Raw genomic sequence first — 19,424 nt, forward strand, 5'->3', positions numbered from 1 at the left:
AAGAATGGGAATTCTCCAATACCTCATCACTGAGGGACTTCTGCTTTCCTGTCTCAAACATCTGTAACAAAAGGGATATTTGGAATTTTTAAAGGATCAGAAGAACTGATTGTTGATTTGATCAAGGACTGTAAGCCAACGTGTGACACAGGGGGTCTGTTAATTGTCACACCTTCAGTGGGTGAAGCTGTGCTATGCTGATCGATCAGTTTGAATGTCTCACATTGAGGTTTTAGTCACATGGTCAAGAAGTGATAGGCCTAGTAACTGTTGCTCTGTCTCTTTTCTTGCCTGGCAATCTCTCTTCTCTGGGGCTCTACTCTCCCCCTTTCTCTCTCTCTCTCTCGTAACATATCACATATATGATGCATACTTTATATCTTTTAGCATTTATTTTGTAAACAAAATCAAGTTCAACCATAACAAAATATTTTATGAAGAGCTGAGTACTGAAGAGTAGAGACTGTGGTTAGGTTGATGATTGGCTGAAAACCTTTAAGACTGAAACGTATGTTACTTCGTGTAAAAAAGAGGTGAATGTGAACTCTTCAGCACAGTGATATTTTCTTGTACATGGAGGTGTGCTTGTGCTAATTTGACTAGCTATAGCTTATATGAAATATGTTTAATGTAAATAATTACAAAATTTAAGAAATATATATAATTCAATATATTTCTATGTGTATGTACTTCATAGGAAGTGTTACAGTATTTTTTATCCAGTTTTGTTTTATTTTGTTTTACCTAATAAAAAATTTGATTTAGAGATTCTGAGTCATTTTCTTCACATTTGAAATATTTTAACATGTAATTTAAAATGTATTAAGAACCAATTTTTTAGGTAAATAAAACATTTTAATGTAGAGTTTTATTGGATATTAGCACATTAAGTTTAACCAGAGGAATTAATAACAAAATATAAATGGAGCCCAGTTCTGACCCACAGTGGTCCCACTAAACCCCATATTAGGGCAATTTGTGGGTCTAGTGTAATCACCCATCTGGGCCCCATAAAGGTTTTGTATGTGGCCCACCTTGGCCCCAGTTATTAAAACCCATTTGGGACCCACTTGGGGGCCCATGTGGAGCCGATAGACAAAAATGTACGGGTCCCATTTGGGTTGCCCATGCTGGGCCCAACTGAAAGCCCATCAAATACCCACATGGGGCCCACATATGTGTCCACTGTACACAGTGCCATACCACTTCCAAATGGTTTGCTGACATGAAATTACTGTGCTTGATTGGCCAGCCAACTCACCTGACCTGAACTTCACAGAGAATCTATTGGGTACTGTGAAGATGAAGATAAGTAACATCTGAAAAAAATACAGAGGAGCTGAAGACCGCTATCAAAGCAACCTGGGCTTCAATGACGGCTCAGGAGTGCCACAGACTGATCAACTTCCTGCCACGCCGAACTGAAGCTGTCATTCCTGCAAAAAGAGCCCCAACAAAGTACTGAGTGCATAATTATAGCTGCTTTGGAGATCTTGAATGTTTCTGTTTTGTAAAACTGTTTTTGATTGATCTTTAAGGAAATATTCAAATTTTTGGAGATACTGATTTTTTTATTTTCCTAATCTGCAAGTCATAACCATCAGAATTAAAACAAGCAAAAAGGAAGAAAAAAATCTTCATACTGTCCAATGATTGTAAACTGTTTTTAGGTCCGTCCTGAATATATTTTAGCGGAAGCGTGACCAAAAATATTTCAGACCCATCGAATCCGAATTTAAGAAATTTTAAGGCCTTATATTAGGAAAACGTTATTTAATAACATTTTAAGCCTTTTAAAATTGACCTGTGGACACCATACACAAAACCATAATCACAAGGAAATATATTTTCTTTGCGCAAGGGTTTCCTAAGTCCTATGATTAGCCTTTTCTCTCTCTGCATTTTTTTTCCTGTCAGCAAAAACATTTCTCCTCCCAAGAGGCATCACAAGAGAGGACAAACGGATGGCTAGCATCAGCGGTCAGTACCAACCTCGGCCACCAGGTGCCACTACTAAACATAAAATCAAATTATATCTCTGCTTTCTCTGTTGATTTAAGTAACATTTACAAGGTTTTGCACGTCATTAAGCATGGCATAATCAAGACCACACGTATGTTTTACTGGAGAAAACAATATTATGGAAAGAGGAAGCAGCGGTTTGAAGTAAAAAAATGATGTAGTCAAAATGAGCCTAAAATGCTAAACATTTTAGATGAAAAAAATTTCAAATTAAAAATACAAACTAAAATGGATAATAAAGATCCATTTAAAAAAGCATAACACTAAACAACTTGAGAAGTTGTAATCACTAAAACTTTGCATAAAATATATTCAACAGCTTGTTTGAAATAAATGAGAATCACATATTACTTCTGCTTTTTGCACATAAAAAATATTATTTATTCACCATCATTTATTGTTACTCTTCAGTTATACTAAATCATTTTGGCTCAGTTCTAGAATAATACTTTATCTCAAGATTTCTTTTTAATTGACTGCTTGGACCCATTTCTCAGTACTTTAGAGAAGCACAACAGCATGTGGGCCAAACTTTGGATAATTACCCATTGCTTTGGCACAAAATACATTCAGTACTACTTCAAATATCCCATTCTTTTCTCTCTAAGACACATTCACCCTCAAAACTCCATGTAACTATGAGCGAAGGGGCATGTTTACTTTTTTAACTTAATACAGCACTTTACTGAAGAAGACACCAATTTGTTAAATTTCTATAGAAATCCAGTAATACTATATAATAGAATATATTCCAAATTGGGGGAAAAAATTGATTTTTGTATAACAATGATTTCCAGTGTTGGTGGAATCAATACAGATCACATGATGACATGACAAAAAAAAGTGATGTCCCACAAAACAGCTGTGACAATTGCACTTATAGTTTAAATGTTAAACATTAAAAAAAAAATAAAAATGAGCCAAGGTGTGTTAGGAAAACTGTACTTTGGCAGTTGTGTTATTGCTTAAATTTGCACTTTTTGCAATTCTTTTTCTTATGACTTACAGAAGGTAGGATCTTGCTAGGTTTAAAATATGATATAACGTATTTTATACATTAAATGCGATAAATAAAAACGTTTTCTTGTTTTTGTATATGCAAGTTAAAGAACCAAACAGAAGTGCAAATGTCATTTGTGCCATGGCATATTCTTCATGAACTGAGTTGCATCAGCTATTCATGAAGAGAGAGAGAGAGGGAGAGAGAGAGAAAGAGAGATAGAGAGAGAGAGGCCTTAAAATTGACCTTCATGCACACTGAACCTATGCTCCCATCATGCATCATGTTCAGGAAATAAATTGTGAGACAAAAACACTTGTGGTCTTCATGCTCAATTGAACACTTGATCCAAACACAGGAAATACATCACATGAGTAGACAACGGGTCAAATGCAAAGACCACATTTGAGAATTTGTCTGCCAAAGCCATGTGTTAAATATTAATATATTCTCTTTTCTCTTTACCTTCTACTTAAAATAGTCTAGATTTCAGAAAAAATATTTGCTACAGAATGTGGAACATGTTTTCGATGTATTATTGGTTTAGTTTACCTGTATGTAGAGGTCTATGTATATTGTCGGAGCACTGTCCATACCGACGAGCCGCGGCTGTTTGAGTCTCTGTCCCAGAGGAACCTCTGCACATCGCTGCCAATAATGAGTCTTATGGGAATACCTGACACCGTCCCCTGGGTCAGAAGGGAGAGGGACTGAAGCAAGTACAGAATGATATGAAATGGTAATGCAAACATCAGTGTTAAGAACCTTCCACTTTTGGAAAACTGTTTTCAAGTCTTGTCAGGTTTAGCATTCAAGCGATTTATAACCGTTAAACTGAGCAAGAAGATGCAAAAATTACTTCAATTTATAGACCGGCACCTCAAATAGTGCGCTATTACTTAAGTCCTCTTTTGCATCTAAACATGCTTGAATGGATAAATAAACATCACGTTAAGTCAAAATGTCCATTTTGACGAGTATCCTCATAAGCTAGAGTTAAAATAAGCAGATGGGGGAAAATCTGTTGAGTCAGATCTGTGGTCTTAAAGTTACAAACCTAAAAATTGACATGTTGTCATAATATTCTCATACTCAGTTTGTATCAAACCTGTATGTATTTCTTTCAGTGGTGCGCACAGATCTCCCGAGGGGCATGGGTGAAATGGTGTTACAAGGGCACAGTCGTGGACCGGGGCGGGGGTTTGGAGACTGTATGGGTTTGTTCCCCCTTGGCTAGGGGTAGGCAATATTATAAAAATATAGCAACATATATATATATTTAAATATCATGACTTTATCACAACTCTTTGTCGTTTTTTTTTTTTTTTTTTTTTTTTTTGCAAACTGTTTGAGCATGACAGCCTTTTCCAAAACTAATTTCCCTTTTATAAAGATAAAGCCTTTTAAGTTAATATGAAAAAGTATGGAGGATATTTAGGCCAAAGTTCATGGGCGAAGAGAAAAAGCTTTGCCATTAATTTATCTTTGTTATTAAAAAAAATGGGAACACAGATACACATTATAAATACAGATATTATTATTATTCTCTATTAAGACTGTGTCTGTTCCCCGAATAGTGGGGTCAAAATATACATTTAATGTAGGATCTAGAAAAAAAAAAAAGACTGAAAAATGTAAAATAAATCAACCAAAAATAAAAAAGTTTGGCCTCATAAACATTAAATCACTCACATCCCAAGCAGGTATTGTAAATGAAATGAAATGATCACAAATAATAATTTTGAAGTACTCTGCTTGACTGAAACCTGGCTAAAACCAAATGATTATATTGGTCTAAATGAGTCGACTCCACCAAACTACTGTTATAAGCATGAGCCCCGTCAGACTGGTCGTGGCGGGGGTGTTGTTACAATATATAGTGATATTCTCAGTGTTACCCAGAAAACAGGATACAGCCAGGTTTAACTCATTCGAAACACTTCTGCTTAATGTTACACTGTCAGACATGCAAAATAAATCGAATTATCTCTTGCTCTGGCTACTTTGCATTGACCAACAGGGCCGTATACAGAATTCCTAAAAGAATTTGCAGATTTCCTCAGACCTTTTGATTACAGTTGAAAAGGCACTAATCGAGATTTTAATTTTCATACTGATAATACAAATGATGCATTAAATCTGGCGTTTACTGACCTAATAAACTCTTTTGGAGTCAAACAAAACGTCACTGGGCCCACTCATCATTTTAATCATACACTAATTTTAATTATATCGCATAGAATCGATCTTGTTGATGATGTTACAGACCATTTCCTTGTATCGTGCATGCTGCGTATCACTGATATTAACTATATGTCTCAGCGTTACCGTCTGGGCAGAACTATTGTTCCAGTCACCAAAGACCAATGCAAATAACCTGCCTGTTCTATCTCAACTGCTATTTGTACCCAAAAATACACAGGAATTAGACGAAATGACTGACAACATGGGCACTATCTTCTCTAATGCATTAGAAGCTGTTGCCCAAATTGAAAAAGGTTAGAGAAAAACGTACTGTTCCATGGTTCCATGGTTCCACTGTTTCCATAACAGTAATACTCACTCTCTCAAGAAAGAAACTCATAGTCTTGAACACAAATGGAGAAAAACTAACTTGGAAGGGAAAAACAGTATGTCCAGCTATAGACAGGCTCTAAAAACTGCCAGGGCTGAGCATATACACAAACTCATTGAACAAAACAAAACAATCCAGAAACAATTCAAGGTTTTTATTTAGCACAGTGGCTAGATTAACAAATAACCATACTCCACCTGATTCAAATAGTCCATCAACATTTAACAATGTAATGCCTTTATGAATTTCTTCACTGATAAAACTGATAACATCAGAAATATAATAGTGAATGTAGATTCTACAGCGTCTAACACTTCAGTTTCATCCATCGCACCCAAAGATAAACTGCAGTGCTTTACAAATATAAAACAGGAAGAGCTGAATAAACTTATCACTGTATCTAAACCAACAACATGTTTATTAGATCCTGTACCAACTAAATTACTGAAAGAGTGGTTACCTGTAGCCGAATGAACCTGCTTCTCAATATTATCATCTCATCGTTATCCTTAGGTCACGTACCAAAATCCTTGTGAACTGGAAAATTATAGGCCCATTTCAAATCTTCCATTTATGTCTAAAATTTTATCTGTATGGAGAATTTCAGTCAGGTTTCAGGCCCCACCATAGCACAGAAACTGCACTTGTTAAAATTACGAATGACTTGCTTCTTTCGTCAAATCAAGGCTGCATCTCATTGCTTGTTTTACTTGATCTTAGTGCTGCGTTCGACACCATAGATCATGACATACTCATAGATCAATTACAAAACTATACGGGTATTCAAGGGCAGGCTCTAAGATGGTTTAGATCCTACCTGTCCGATCGCTACCATTTTATTTATTTAAATGGGGAGTCATCTCATTTATTGCCAGTAGAATATTGAGTGCAACAGGGATCTGTCCTAGGTCCTCTAATATTATCAATATACATGTTGCCCCTTGGTAATATTATTAGAAAATACGGGATTAGTTTCCACTGTTATGCTGATGATACTCAGCTATATATCTCAACGAGACCAGATGAAACTTCTAAATTATCTAAGCTAACAGAGTGTGTTAAAAATGTAAAAGATTGGATGACCAATAATTTTCTCCTATTAAATTCGGATAAGACAGACAGAGATATTACTTACTGGACCAAAAAAACAGTACACAGAATCTAGTAGACTACAGTTTGCAACTAGACGGATGTACTGTTACATTCTCTACGATCAAAAATCTGGGTGTTATATTAGACAGCAACTTTTGAAAACCATATTTCCCATGTTACAAAAACATAAAAAACAGCATTATTCCATTTTAGAAACATTGCCAAGCTATAAAACATGTAGATTAAAAACATCTCTTTCCCCAAGCATTCGAATAATGCATCTCATAATTTGTGACTGCAGTTTTATTTTATCAAAATCCGCAATATTATTCTTTAGCTTGTGTTAAACTAATTTATTTAACTTGGTTGGAACAGCAGCTAATTATGTCTCTATGTTTCTCTGTTTTGCACAAGTTCCAGTTTGGATCCAGAAACACCTCAGAGGAGATGATGCTGACCCCTAAGGGGACCTCAGATGATGCTAACCTGAAACAACATACAGAACTAATGAATATTGCAACACTTGTGATTGCATCATATAATAATTGCTGTTAATAATGTTCATTGTCTGGTTGACTATGTCTTTTTTCTGAAAATTCCTGTCATACGCACATAAACTGACGGTCACCACTGATAAGCTATTACTAAATATTGCAGAAACTTTATTTTCTGTAATGTTGCTTTGCAATGATTTGTATCGTAAAAAGCGCTATACAAATAAACTTGAATTAATTTAATTGAATATTATACAAGTAAAATAAAGTGCTTTATTTTCAGGTAGCCTACAGGTGTATTTAGCAGGAGCATTACAAAAATTGAATAAACAAATATAAAAATAAAACACTATATACATTGATTCCTATTAAAGCAATTGTATTAATGTTTTTCAGTCAAGAGTACGGAGTGATTTTTCTCTTTGTGTTTGTTGTTTTATTAACATCAAGGAATAAATCACCCTAAAATTAAAATAGTGTAATATTTTTTATACCTTCATGTATTCAATCAAAAGTTTTTTAAACCTGAGTTTCCTTCTGCTAAACATAAACACTATTTTTTCCTACTATCAAAGTCAATGTGAACCAGCATCTTTTTTTTTTATTGTGTTCAGCACAAGAAAGAAGTTAATATAGATTCGGGACAACATGTGAGTGAATAAACAATGAGAGAAATTACATTTTATTGTGAACTATCACTCTACCTTTCGGCAGCATGAAGCCCACTGTCCCTTTAAGACCTGCACGCATCTAATATACAGACATGCATATTGAGTCTATACATAAACCCAGAGGTGGAAAGAGTACAAAAATATTTTACTCAAGTAAAAGTACCATTACATGAATGAAATTTTACTTAAGTACAGGTAAAAGTACCAGTCTAAAAATCTACTCAAGTAAAAGTAAAAAGTAGCTCGTTTAAAATTTACTCAGAGTAAAAATTACTTAGTTACATTTTAACAGTGGTGGGGAGGCAAAAATGGGACCAAGGGTGTCAGACTCAGTTCCTGGAGGGCCACAGTCCTGCACAGTTCAGATATAACCCTAATTAAACAAACCTGATCCAGCTAATCTAATCATTTAGGTTTATTTGAAAACTACATGATATGTGTGCTGGAGCAGGGTTAGAACTAAACTCTGCAGGGCTACGGCCTTCCAGGTACTGAGTTTGACACCCCTGGGATAGGCATATTAATCTCAAACTAGTTGTTTTTAATTAAATGAATCAGTTATTTGGAATAATAAGACATTTGGGCTGTTACCAGGCAAATCGGTATCAACAAACTCATCTTTTCAATTCAGACGAAATGCAGAAGCTTCATCGGAAGTGGCATTTAGATGTATTTACACACTGTTTAGTGCAGGACAAGAATGCATTTACAAATCTGCAGTTACAAATGCATGAATAATGTTTTGATATACAAGGCATAAAATGTTTAATACTCACTTGAAATGATAAGAAATTAATTATAAAAAAAAAAAATCAAAAGATACTTTAAATGTGAAATTAAAATGGCCAGTATGTGTCAGCAAGTCACTGTTAATAAGTGAGTCACTCGGATTGAACTGAATCAGTTAAACGGTTGATTCATTCAGGAACGAAAAACTGTTATGTTGCTCAGAGACGCAAAACTGTGCTTTGGTGGCTGTGTTTGGAATTATTTTTTGTTGTAAAAATAGAGCAAAAACAGGCAATATGGTGTCTAAAACGCAAGTCTCTTAATTAACTTGTTTACTGACCTGTCGTAAAAAAAATTATATGTATATATATATGTATATATATATATATATATATATATATATATATATATATATATATATATATATATAATCATGACTTTTGGAGGAAAAGACGGCATTCTTTGTGTGATTTTGATTTAATATATGAAATTATATAAATATGTAAATTTCTGCCCCTATATCTTCAATTTTGTGATCATTCTAAATGCGCTTTACAAGACTGAATCACACAGTGAAAGAACGCACTGTAAATGCGCACGCACATTGTTAAAACAACGATATTATCGCAGACCATATATATCGCACACTCCGCACCAGTCTTTTTGGCTAATTTGTGCAAAACCTCTTGCTAAAATGTCAAATCTTCATTTTAACCACCAATGCAACGATGCAATTATTTAGCTTACCTCTACATGCTTGCGAAGGGTTGATGTCGACTCGAGATTTGATAAGCTGCTAGTTGGTGTCTCTAGGTAAGCACAGCTTACACTGAATAATAGAGCATAAATATGGCCAAGGGTTCACTTCATTTCCTTCGAGTTCAACTTCAGAATATGACGGGGTTTCGTTTTCAGCGGTGTCTGCACCACTCTGCATCTTTCTTGTTATTTTAGCGCCAGTTTACCCTCCTGCCCATTATTTACTGCCGTAGTTTCCAGGGAGCGATTTTCTTTTTTTTTTTTTTTACTCAGTAATTAATGTGTTTTCAAATGTAGCAAAGTACAATACTTCAAACAAAATATACTTAAGTAAAAGTACAATTACAGATTTTAAAAATTACTTTAAAAAGTAGAAGTACACAAAAAAGCTACTCAATTACAGTAACGCGAGTAAATGTAATTCGTTACTTTCCACCTCTGCATAAACCTTGTGTGATTTGACAGTATTAGCACAAAACATAATTGAGTTAAGTAATCAGGTACAGTTTGAAGGGCTTTTTCGTTTTCGTGCCGCGCTTTGTTCAGAAAAAAACGCATGTCAGAACATCACACAAATTTAAAATGTAAATAACCACTAATAAGGCTTTAAAGCAGATGCAAAAAACTAAAAATAAAATTGTGAATAAGTGCATTGTCTCGTGCACTGCAGCACAATACAATGATATTTCTTTAAAAGCAGATCATGGACACATTTTTATCGCCCACTATCAAAAATCTTCATATGGGCGGTGCTATCCAAATCTTCCCACACAGTGATGTAGACATGTGGGGGCGTGTTTAAATTAGCATTTTAGGAGGGCTTGGATGAGTCTTAACTTTTATAAAGAACATCTCTAAGGTCTTTGCTACTTTTAGGGATTGTATTCATGAACAACTTGTAACACTCCAAAGAGAAAGGAAAACTTGAAATCGCATCATACGATCCCTTTAGAAAGCAAGAAGAATACAGTGCAGTGCTGTAATGCAATTAAGTAAAAATACTTTGTTACAGTACTTAAGTATTTTTTGGAGTATCTGTACTTTACTTGAGTTTTATATTTCAGGCAACTTTTACTCCACTACATTTCCTAATTAAAATGTATACTTTAAATCCGATAAATTTCCCCTAAGTATATTTGTTACTTACTACAAAATAGTCAGAAGAACACAGACTGCAGGAAAGCAGGTTTGATGAATCAGCGGTTTAACGTTTGAAAGTTAGACTCATAAAAACACCTTTGCTCACGTGCAAACCAACCGCGGATGACTTCATTTCCCACTCAAGTCAAGACAGGGGTACAGCATCGTCTGCAATAATATGGTAAGTGTTGCTGTAATGATGTGCCTCCAAATATCAACCAACCACACAGAGTGCATGCACATTGATTCATTAGTCTATTAAAACTCAAAATTCCAGGCATTCTAAATTGTAAACGGTAAAATGTTCTGTATACTTTTTATATTTATATAATTTAATGTTGGCCTAGTTAACTTAAAGGGTTAGTTCACCCAGATAGCAAAATTATGTAATTAATAACTTACCCTCATGTTGTTTCAAACCCGTAAAACCTCCGTTTATCTTTGGAACACAGTGTTCATCTTCATCTCTCTCTTCACAGCAGTTCAGTCAGTGTACTGTTTGAGTAAATGAATTACTCCGGGATATTGGTTTGTTTGAACTCAGAGGGAGTTTCAGGCACATTAAAAAATTTAACAGCTTAAGTTATTTGTGGATTAATGCGTATTGGAGACATGAACCGTTTAAAACGATTCAGTTCGATTTGGTGAACTGAATGATTCGTTCGCGAACCGGATATCCAGACTGCTTTGATTTGAACTCTCTCTCACAACAGACACGGAAGAGAAGACAATGCTGAAGTCGTCGTTTTTGCTATTTTTTGGACCAAAATTTTCGATGCTTCAAAAAATTCCAACGGACCCTCTGATGTCACATGGACGACATTGATGATGTTTTTATTACCTTTCTAAACATGGACAGTATATCGTACACACAGCTTCAATGGAGGGACTGAGAGCTCTTGGACTAAATCTAAAATATCTTAAACTGTGTTACAAAGATAAACTGAGGTCTTACTGGTTTGAAACAACATGAGGGTAAGTTATTAATTACATAATTTTGCTATCTGGGTGAACTAACCCTTTAACCTATATCATACAAATAGTACTGTTTTTCTGAAGATGCATGAACAGATTAAATAATTTTATGAAAGTTCAGTAAAGCAATAAATTACTTCCATTTTAGACATAATATTGCTTGTTTTTTTTTCAATTTTGCCAACAAAAGTAGTTCCAAACAAAGATCACAGCCCTTTTTTGCGTCTCTGAGCAATAGATGTCTACTTATTGAATTAATGAGCTTTTTGAATGAATCTGTTGCATAAATGATTCAGTGATTCACTCATTACCACAGTCAAATGCTTTATTTCTCAATGAATCAGCCATTTGAATGAATCTGTTGAATCTCAACGACTCACTCATTAACGTTCACTTGCTGTCAATGGCGGGTTTAAATTTCACATTGACCTTTTTTTTCGTGTTTTCAATTATTTAAAAATAATTTATATTATTTAAAAACATGAGGCCTAATTTATACACCTGTATCTGCAGTTTAAATGTATCCGTGTCCCCTGTGAGATACATTAACTGTGTAAATATGCTAACAAAACAATGATAATAACATCAGAGGCATCCCAAATATTCTGATTTGACCCTATATTTCAACTTTTGCCAGCAAACACTGCGTTACTCATTTCCAAGAGAAATCAAAATGCTTAGCAAACACAAAAGCATTAATATATTTGAGAAATATTATCTATTTTTTTATTCATCCATTTCATTTACAGTATCTGTCCTCATAGTGTTTAAGAATTAAATTATAGTTTAAGCATATACAGAACGAACATCAAAAATACACACAATTCATTGCATATTTTGTCAAAAACAAAGAGTGGATCCCGTTACAAGATACAAAAAAAAAAAAGGCACTCACATAGCAGGCAAAATATAAAAAGCCTTTATTGTAAGACAGGGCTACATGTTAAAAATCCCAAGAGACATTAGTGGTTAGATCTGGGAAATGTACAGTCACAGGTGTATCTATTTAAACTAAGGAACACTCCACTATAGTTGCAGCAATAGCAGAGTTGCTGGGGAATATTCTCACGTGCTGCGTAATATCACAGCGCCTGCTGCATCCGTGGTACGGCAGCAAAGATCCTTGATTATTACACCAGAATGAGTATAGTTCCTAGTCATATCACCCTAGAAATCCCAACTTTTCATTTTCTGTTGGTCTTAGTACACACAGTTACTACAGAAGAGTCGAGTTTTAAATAGGAAAAATATAGAAACTCTTTGGTCATTTCAGAAAGTCTAGTCAGATTCAATGATTTATTCTAAGCTATAAGCACTAGTACCCCCAGACCTGGAGATCGGCTGAATGGATTCAAAAACAGTAGAACTCCCAACCGTTTAACTCTAGGGGAGTTGGATATTTAGCCTATTTTCAAAAAAACTTCCTTTAATTCTCGTTTTCTGTTGTCTAACACCCTGATACACAATGGTGTTTTCAACATGTAACCCAGTCTAACAATAAAGGCATCTCATATTTTGCTTGCTATGTGAATGCCTGGACGTGCATTTGTTTGTTTTTTGTTTCTTGCAACGGGACCCACTTTTGGTTTTTAACTTTTTGTTCCCTCTCTGGAGCACCCATAGTCTTGCTTTATTTAATTTTTTTTTACTTTTTGTTAGATTATCATCTCATACTTTGCTGCATTTTTTTTTTTTTTACATTTATCCCAGGTTTAGTAGACAAGGCACTCGTATAGGTATGAAAATGTCACAGATAACAATGGTAGTCACGCAACAGTTACCACAGATCACTAATCTGAGAAATTATGCCTGATTTAAAAATAAACATATTTAGTCTTGCACAATGCTAACGTTCCAAGAACTGTGGTTGCTAAGAACAGTTATTTCAAACAATACTCCCGCCCTTGAATTTTACTCACACCACTCATTTCACATGTTCCAACGTGTTAAATAGTCCATTTGTCTTTCTCACAGAACTCATTGTGAAGAATGCTCATCAAGTCATCAAGGTTTAACTCTAAAATAGGTCCAAAATAAAGCATACTTTACAGAGGTAGTGTGAATAAATCTATCAGCATTAGTAGGATTACATATCCTAAGGTAAAAATCACTGTGCAATGTGGGCATTATCAGATTCCAATCCGAATCAATGATGTAAAAGTCACATAACCTCCGATATTATTTAGACTCTGGTCACACTGCAAAACATCTGACCTGAATAGATTTAGAACCACATATGAAAGTTGCATAAAAAAAAAAGGATCAGATTTCATGTGATGTGCAGATCATACTGCCATGAAATAAAACAACCTGGGTCACGTGAGCACCCAAAAAAAAAAAAAAAAACCTTGGCCTGCATTTTTGCAGTGTGAATGTATCCAGTATGAGATTGCATCAAAATGCCCTCATGCAATTCCAAACCTGTAAGACTTCCTTCTGTGAACCACAAAAGATTGCATTTTGAAGAATGGTAACCACTGACTTTCATGGAGTAGAGTACCCGACTTTGACTTTCTGGGTGAGCGGTCCCTTTAAAATGTTCTGGTTTGTGTTTCTGTGCATGTTATTTTTTTTTTTGATTTGAGAGTAAATAAAATAGAGCACTTTAAAATTAAAATCCATTCAGCATATAACATCATGACGACACTTCACTATACACTACCTTTATGGATTCTACTACGTTTCATAAAAACAAAAACTTCTGAAACATTCCTCAAAATGTGTTCTGTACAAGTTTGGAATGACATGAGTAATGATGAAATCAGTTACCTATTAAAGCCAGCCTTGCTCAATTGCACAGAAACATAGGAGATGGTGTTGTTCACCACTTTTCTTTCAAGTATAATATTCAAAGAAAACATGAGTCTTCATCCAGAATCTCCTAAGCCCTAACTTTAATGCTCAGCATTTTCCCCATATTGCCCCCCCCAGAAAATTTCACCAAGTTAATCTTTTCCAACTTGGGTTTTAATCAAGCACTACAGCTGAACTCAATGGTGTTTAATAGTTTACAAGCATCAGCAGGTCAGCATTTCACTGTGCATATTTCTCCACAGTCTCATGGTCTGCTGAGGGTCACGCTGGTGCACCAGGAGCAGGTCTTTGTGTACACAGGGGTTCTCTCGGTCTTGTTCCCGAATGTCAAAGGTCTTGAAACCCTCGTGTTTCTTTGCAGTGATTCCGAGTGCCTTGAAGCACATCCCATTGTAGACGTCATCGATTGGGAAGAAGGGTATGTAAAAGGAAACATGGTAAAGAGACGGAAGAAGGTTTCCAGAAAACAGGAAGCCACCGCCACCAGCATAAGGAGGGTAAGGACCTTCGTAGAAAGACTCAGGAACATAATATTTAATTTTAGGGTCCCGTAATGGGCCGGCATTAGAAATTATCTGCCCGGTGTACAACGCCGTTGCCTGCTCTGGCTCCAGAGACCGCAGATGATTCAGTATCGCTTGAGTGTTAGCAAAAACATCATCGTCACCCTTAAAAACAAAAGATGCACGAGGACAGTTATCAAGCATCCACTTGAAGAACACATGCTCCTTAAGAGTCAGGTTGTAAAAGGAGTCGTGGAAATCCCAGACGAGGAGATCTTGAAACTGCTGAGCTTCAAACGAAACCAGTTTGTCGAGATTGGGATGATCCATGGATGACCGGCCCAGCAGAAAGACGGTCCGTACCTTAAGTCCGTTTTCATACAAGCCTTCTCGTCCCCAGGTCTCTCGGACTGCTTGGCGCATCTCAAAGTTCTTTGGAATGGATTTGATCGCAAAAAATAGGAAAATTTGATCCGGTCCGCTCTCGGATGCACACTTGTTAGGCTGATCGATAAGAAGCAGTGGGTCTCGACACTCCATGCCTCGAAGGAAGTCTCCGTAAAGTGGAGGGTACGACTGAATATCTTGGATGTTGGTTTGTAGCAACTCAAAACTCTCAGGCTGACAGTGAAACTTCTCACGTGGGTCTTTGAGCGTTTGATTGTCGATGGAGTCAAACTGCCGGAGAAAAGAATGAAGCTTCCGGTTCCAGAAGGCACCATTTTTGGGAACGTCTTTTCTGAAAGTCTCAGAAATTGTTAGTGGGGGAAGCTCATACAGCATGGCACTTTTGGTTTTCTTTTTCACAGTGCTCATCACTACAGTTGTGGGTTTTCTAGGCGTGGAAGCTGGAACCGAGTGGATCTTAGCAAAGTCCTTTTGGCTGTGTTCCACATCCTTTAGCTTGGAAAAGAGGACAATGCAAAAGCTACTAGCTAGTGCTATGATTAATAATTTCATATACTTCTTTTTCATTTTACAACAGCTCTGTTAGAAGCAGCGTACTCTAGAGAAGCAAATAAGGATGTTGGTCTCTACAGGAAATGGTGAGGTGACTGACACCACACACTGGTGTTAAACATTCATCTTCCAACTGAACTCAGTTTCTTCGATCACATTCCCACTGATGTCAAGTTCAGCTGTGAGCCTAGCAGACACAAGAAACAGTAACGAAAGTAAAGCACACTAGAAAGTGATGATTAAACAATGGTGTATACAACTTTAAGTTATTTATATGAAAAACACCACACAGCACACCAAATAAAATCCCCTGTGTGAGATGTGTGGGTGAGAAATGCTGTCAGTCCAAGACTTGCTATAACATTGGCTAACGGTTAAGGTGCAGTTCACTCGAAGTTAAAATTCAGTCATCATTAACTAAACCTCATGTTTAGTCCAAAGCTTGCATGCATTTGTTTCTTTCATAAATATAGACAAAAGAAACCAACGCGTTTTTCAAAAATCCACAGAAGTCAGTCATACAGGTTGGAACAACAGGAGGGTGATTAATGACCATTTAAATTTGAGTGAACTATACCCCTTCAATAAAACTGACTGACTGAAATTGGTGATAGAGCCTTGTCAATGCCAATACCATGCAAATGTAGTTTGTTCTTACTGTTAGCATAATTAAGACTTTTTATTATGTGGATCTAAAATTAAACAACCATTTTAATTTATTGGAAAACTGGTCCCAGGTGATTAATTAATCAGCACAGGTTCTAAAATGAAGCACATTTCAGCCCCATGAGGACACTGTGGTGAGCTCAGGGACAGATGATATACAGCACGTGGGAGAAAGTGTACACTATGGTCTTACTAACCCATAGATACTCCTTTAGTAAATACATCCATGTGAAGTCATGCCTGCTGCTTTGCTTATCGTTTTATGTTAAACAGTATTCATATAACACAGCATTACTAGCAGCTACTCCTTTTCACAGGTTTGTAAGCTGCCTACTTAGACTAGCCTTCATGCAAATCAAAAGGCAGAGAATTATTTGCGACAGTCCGTTTTTTTTTTTTTTTTTATCAGAGATTTCTGAAACGATCGCACTATGAAACTAATTTAGAAACTGCGCGGATTTTGTATTGGGGACAGAAACTAACAAGTTAATTTGAATAAAGCATGGTTTGTGCTAAAACGCCTAATTCTGGAAAAGAAAAAGAAATCTGAATTTCACAATTGCAGCATAGAGGTTCTCTGTTAACAATTTACGTGAGGTTTGAACACACGAATGTATCTAGGTTAAAGCCTACTATCTATGTAGTTCACAGTAGGCTAATAGTTGAGGTTACTGTAGTATTAAGCACTATAGCTACCATTGCAAGTTTCTTACGGGGGCTACACTGTCAGTTTGATTGAAAAAGAAATTAACGTTGAACAATTTCGCAAGATTTTGTACAAAACAATGAGGAAAAACAGAACATTTCTTACCGTGTGAGCGTCTGTTAACATTCTTGGTCCTATCTGCTCATCTTGACAAAAGGAAACCACGCTGTCACCCACCACCACAGACTGAGCGCCGTTTCTCTCTAGTAGATAAAAGCGTTACGTCGACATGTCTCTTTTTCCATCAGCAGCTGTCTGTCTGTGATTGGTGCTCATCAGACAACACACCTGAGAACTTAATCAAGGTTATATTGTCCCCTGCCGAATGAAGGCTCTTTTTTTCTCAAACGGAAGCGATTTTCTATCATTCGAATGTTTACGACCTTTGCTTGAGTGTTTAAGGCGAATTGTGTTTTGATATATAGACAGGACTATTATAATTTAATCTTTAAAACTGAGAGTTCTCGCCTTTTACTAGCCTAGCTACTTTAAGTATACATTCCCCCCATCCTTTGAAGAATGTAAAACGTTTTTAGTCTTGCCCTTTTTAGGTTAAAAAACACTACTATTAGTGCCTTCTAAAGATGTACTAAAAAGTCAGACGTAAGTAGCTTAAAAAAACTTTTTAAAAAAAACTTTAGAATTTCAACTTAATGCATTTCATGTAGCTATAAAATGTGATACATTTTAAATTAATCACAAATACAATACTTAAACGGTGGAAACATTACATTTAAGTTCTTCTTTTAAAGTATTCTATTCTTTTTCACAAGGGTATGCTTGACTTGATGTATGTAAATGTTTGTTTAATATGTGGGTCGCATTAACTTAAATAGAAAAATAAAGGGTCGCTCTTAAAAAAGTTTGAAAACCACTGCCTTAGATTTAAATAATAATAATAATAGTACTAAACCCCAAACATTACAATAACACTGAAACACTGGCCAGTAGTAATGGAGGTTTGAGGTTGTCAGGCCAGTCTTCACTGATTTGACTGATTAACTTCACTGAATCAGTAGAGCAATAGCACAGTTCTGCATAAAATACTGCAATCCACACAACATATTCGAGTTTCAATTGTTGGTGCACGTCTTGTGGCGCATCTGAACAGCACGTGTAAAGACAGCTACAGTATCCAGACTAATTTCAGCATACCACCATGTAGAATCAGATCAGAATCAGAATGAGCTTTATTGCCAGTAAGTTTATTAATACAAATAATTTGTTTTCATGACAGAAGCTTCCACAGTGCAACAGAATGACAGCGACAGATATAAATTTGAAGAAGTAAATAATAAATAACAATATACAAATTGACAATTATATGTGCAGGTCTATTATGTGCAAATTCAGTTTCTTGAGGTCAATAATCAATAGCCAAACATTTGGTCACTTGTGCTAATGCTAAGGAATACCCAGCCATTCTGAAGGACCACGTGGTTCAAACATTGTACTGGTGCAATGTATCAGCTTGATAACGCACCAATACACAGCACGACTGGTGGCAGAGTGGTTTGAGGAGCATAAAACTGAAGTTTATATCCCATGACCTGCACCAGATCTGAATATATCTGAGCCACGGTGAGGGAGTGACCTGGCCATGTTCTACAGGATGAATGGCTCCGAATCCCTTCTGGTATGTTAACCACTCATGTCTGTCATTCCCAACGAGCTGATGGTGGAAGGAATCTCTACACCATACTAATAATTACTGTCTAAAACCAGGTGTTGCAGTTTCATTGCTTTACCCCTGTGCATATTTCTAAGTTAGTGATTTTGAGTATTAGCATTATATATACATCATACAACCAATCTATACATTTACTTATTCTGTTCTGTTCAAAGAGTATAATTTCTCTTACCACTGGAGTAATTTGAACCAGGATGCACACCACACAACTGTACATACAACATATATGGGCATTACAGATGATCAAATAGATATTTGTTTGTGAGGGTCTGTGGATTTTGTTCACATCTTGTTATGTTGCTGCCTTATGTTAAACTTTTTTAAATTACTTTTTTTTTCTACATCATTCTACACTCCATACAGCATATTGACAAAACAATAACAGAACTGTCACAACTTGAAATAAGTACATGGCTGGATATTCATACCATTAACTAAATATTTAGCTGAAGCATCTTTACAGTCACAAGCTTTGCACATCAGAATTTGGCAAATTTTGGCCATTCTTATCCTCGCTTCTTCACCTCTCAAGCTCTGTCAAGTTTGATGCATTTTTTCTCCCATTCTTGCTGTGTGTTTAGGTCATTGTCTTGTTATAAGGTGAACCTTCTTCCAAGTCTGAGGTTCT

At 35.9% G+C, this 19,424-nt stretch overlaps 1 protein-coding gene across 1 annotated transcript; it reads right to left on the reverse strand.

Annotated features, from left to right (window-relative positions):
• Positions 1 to 14,402: 14,402 nt before the first annotated feature.
• b3gnt2l (UDP-GlcNAc:betaGal beta-1,3-N-acetylglucosaminyltransferase 2, like) lies at positions 14,403 to 17,379 on the reverse strand. The gene is made up of 2 exons (XM_052583156.1): positions 17,212 to 17,379; positions 14,403 to 15,921 (listed from the first exon to the last, which is right to left on the reverse strand). The coding sequence occupies exon 2, from the start codon at positions 15,747 to 15,749 to the stop codon at positions 14,475 to 14,477; it is 1,275 nt and encodes a 424-aa protein (XP_052439116.1). The 5' UTR covers positions 15,750 to 15,921; positions 17,212 to 17,379; the 3' UTR covers positions 14,403 to 14,474.
• Positions 17,380 to 19,424: the final 2,045 nt, after the last annotated feature.

Source organism: Carassius gibelio, chromosome B18, assembly GCF_023724105.1.
Source record: "Carassius gibelio isolate Cgi1373 ecotype wild population from Czech Republic chromosome B18, carGib1.2-hapl.c, whole genome shotgun sequence".
Lineage (NCBI taxonomy): Eukaryota > Metazoa > Chordata > Actinopteri > Cypriniformes > Cyprinidae > Carassius > Carassius gibelio.

What these genes read in the sequence shown, in the direction of transcription:
- b3gnt2l (XM_052583156.1), bottom strand. Translation starts at nt 15,749, where the DNA reads ATGAAAAAGAAGTATATGAAATTATTAATCATAGCACTAGCTAGTAGC.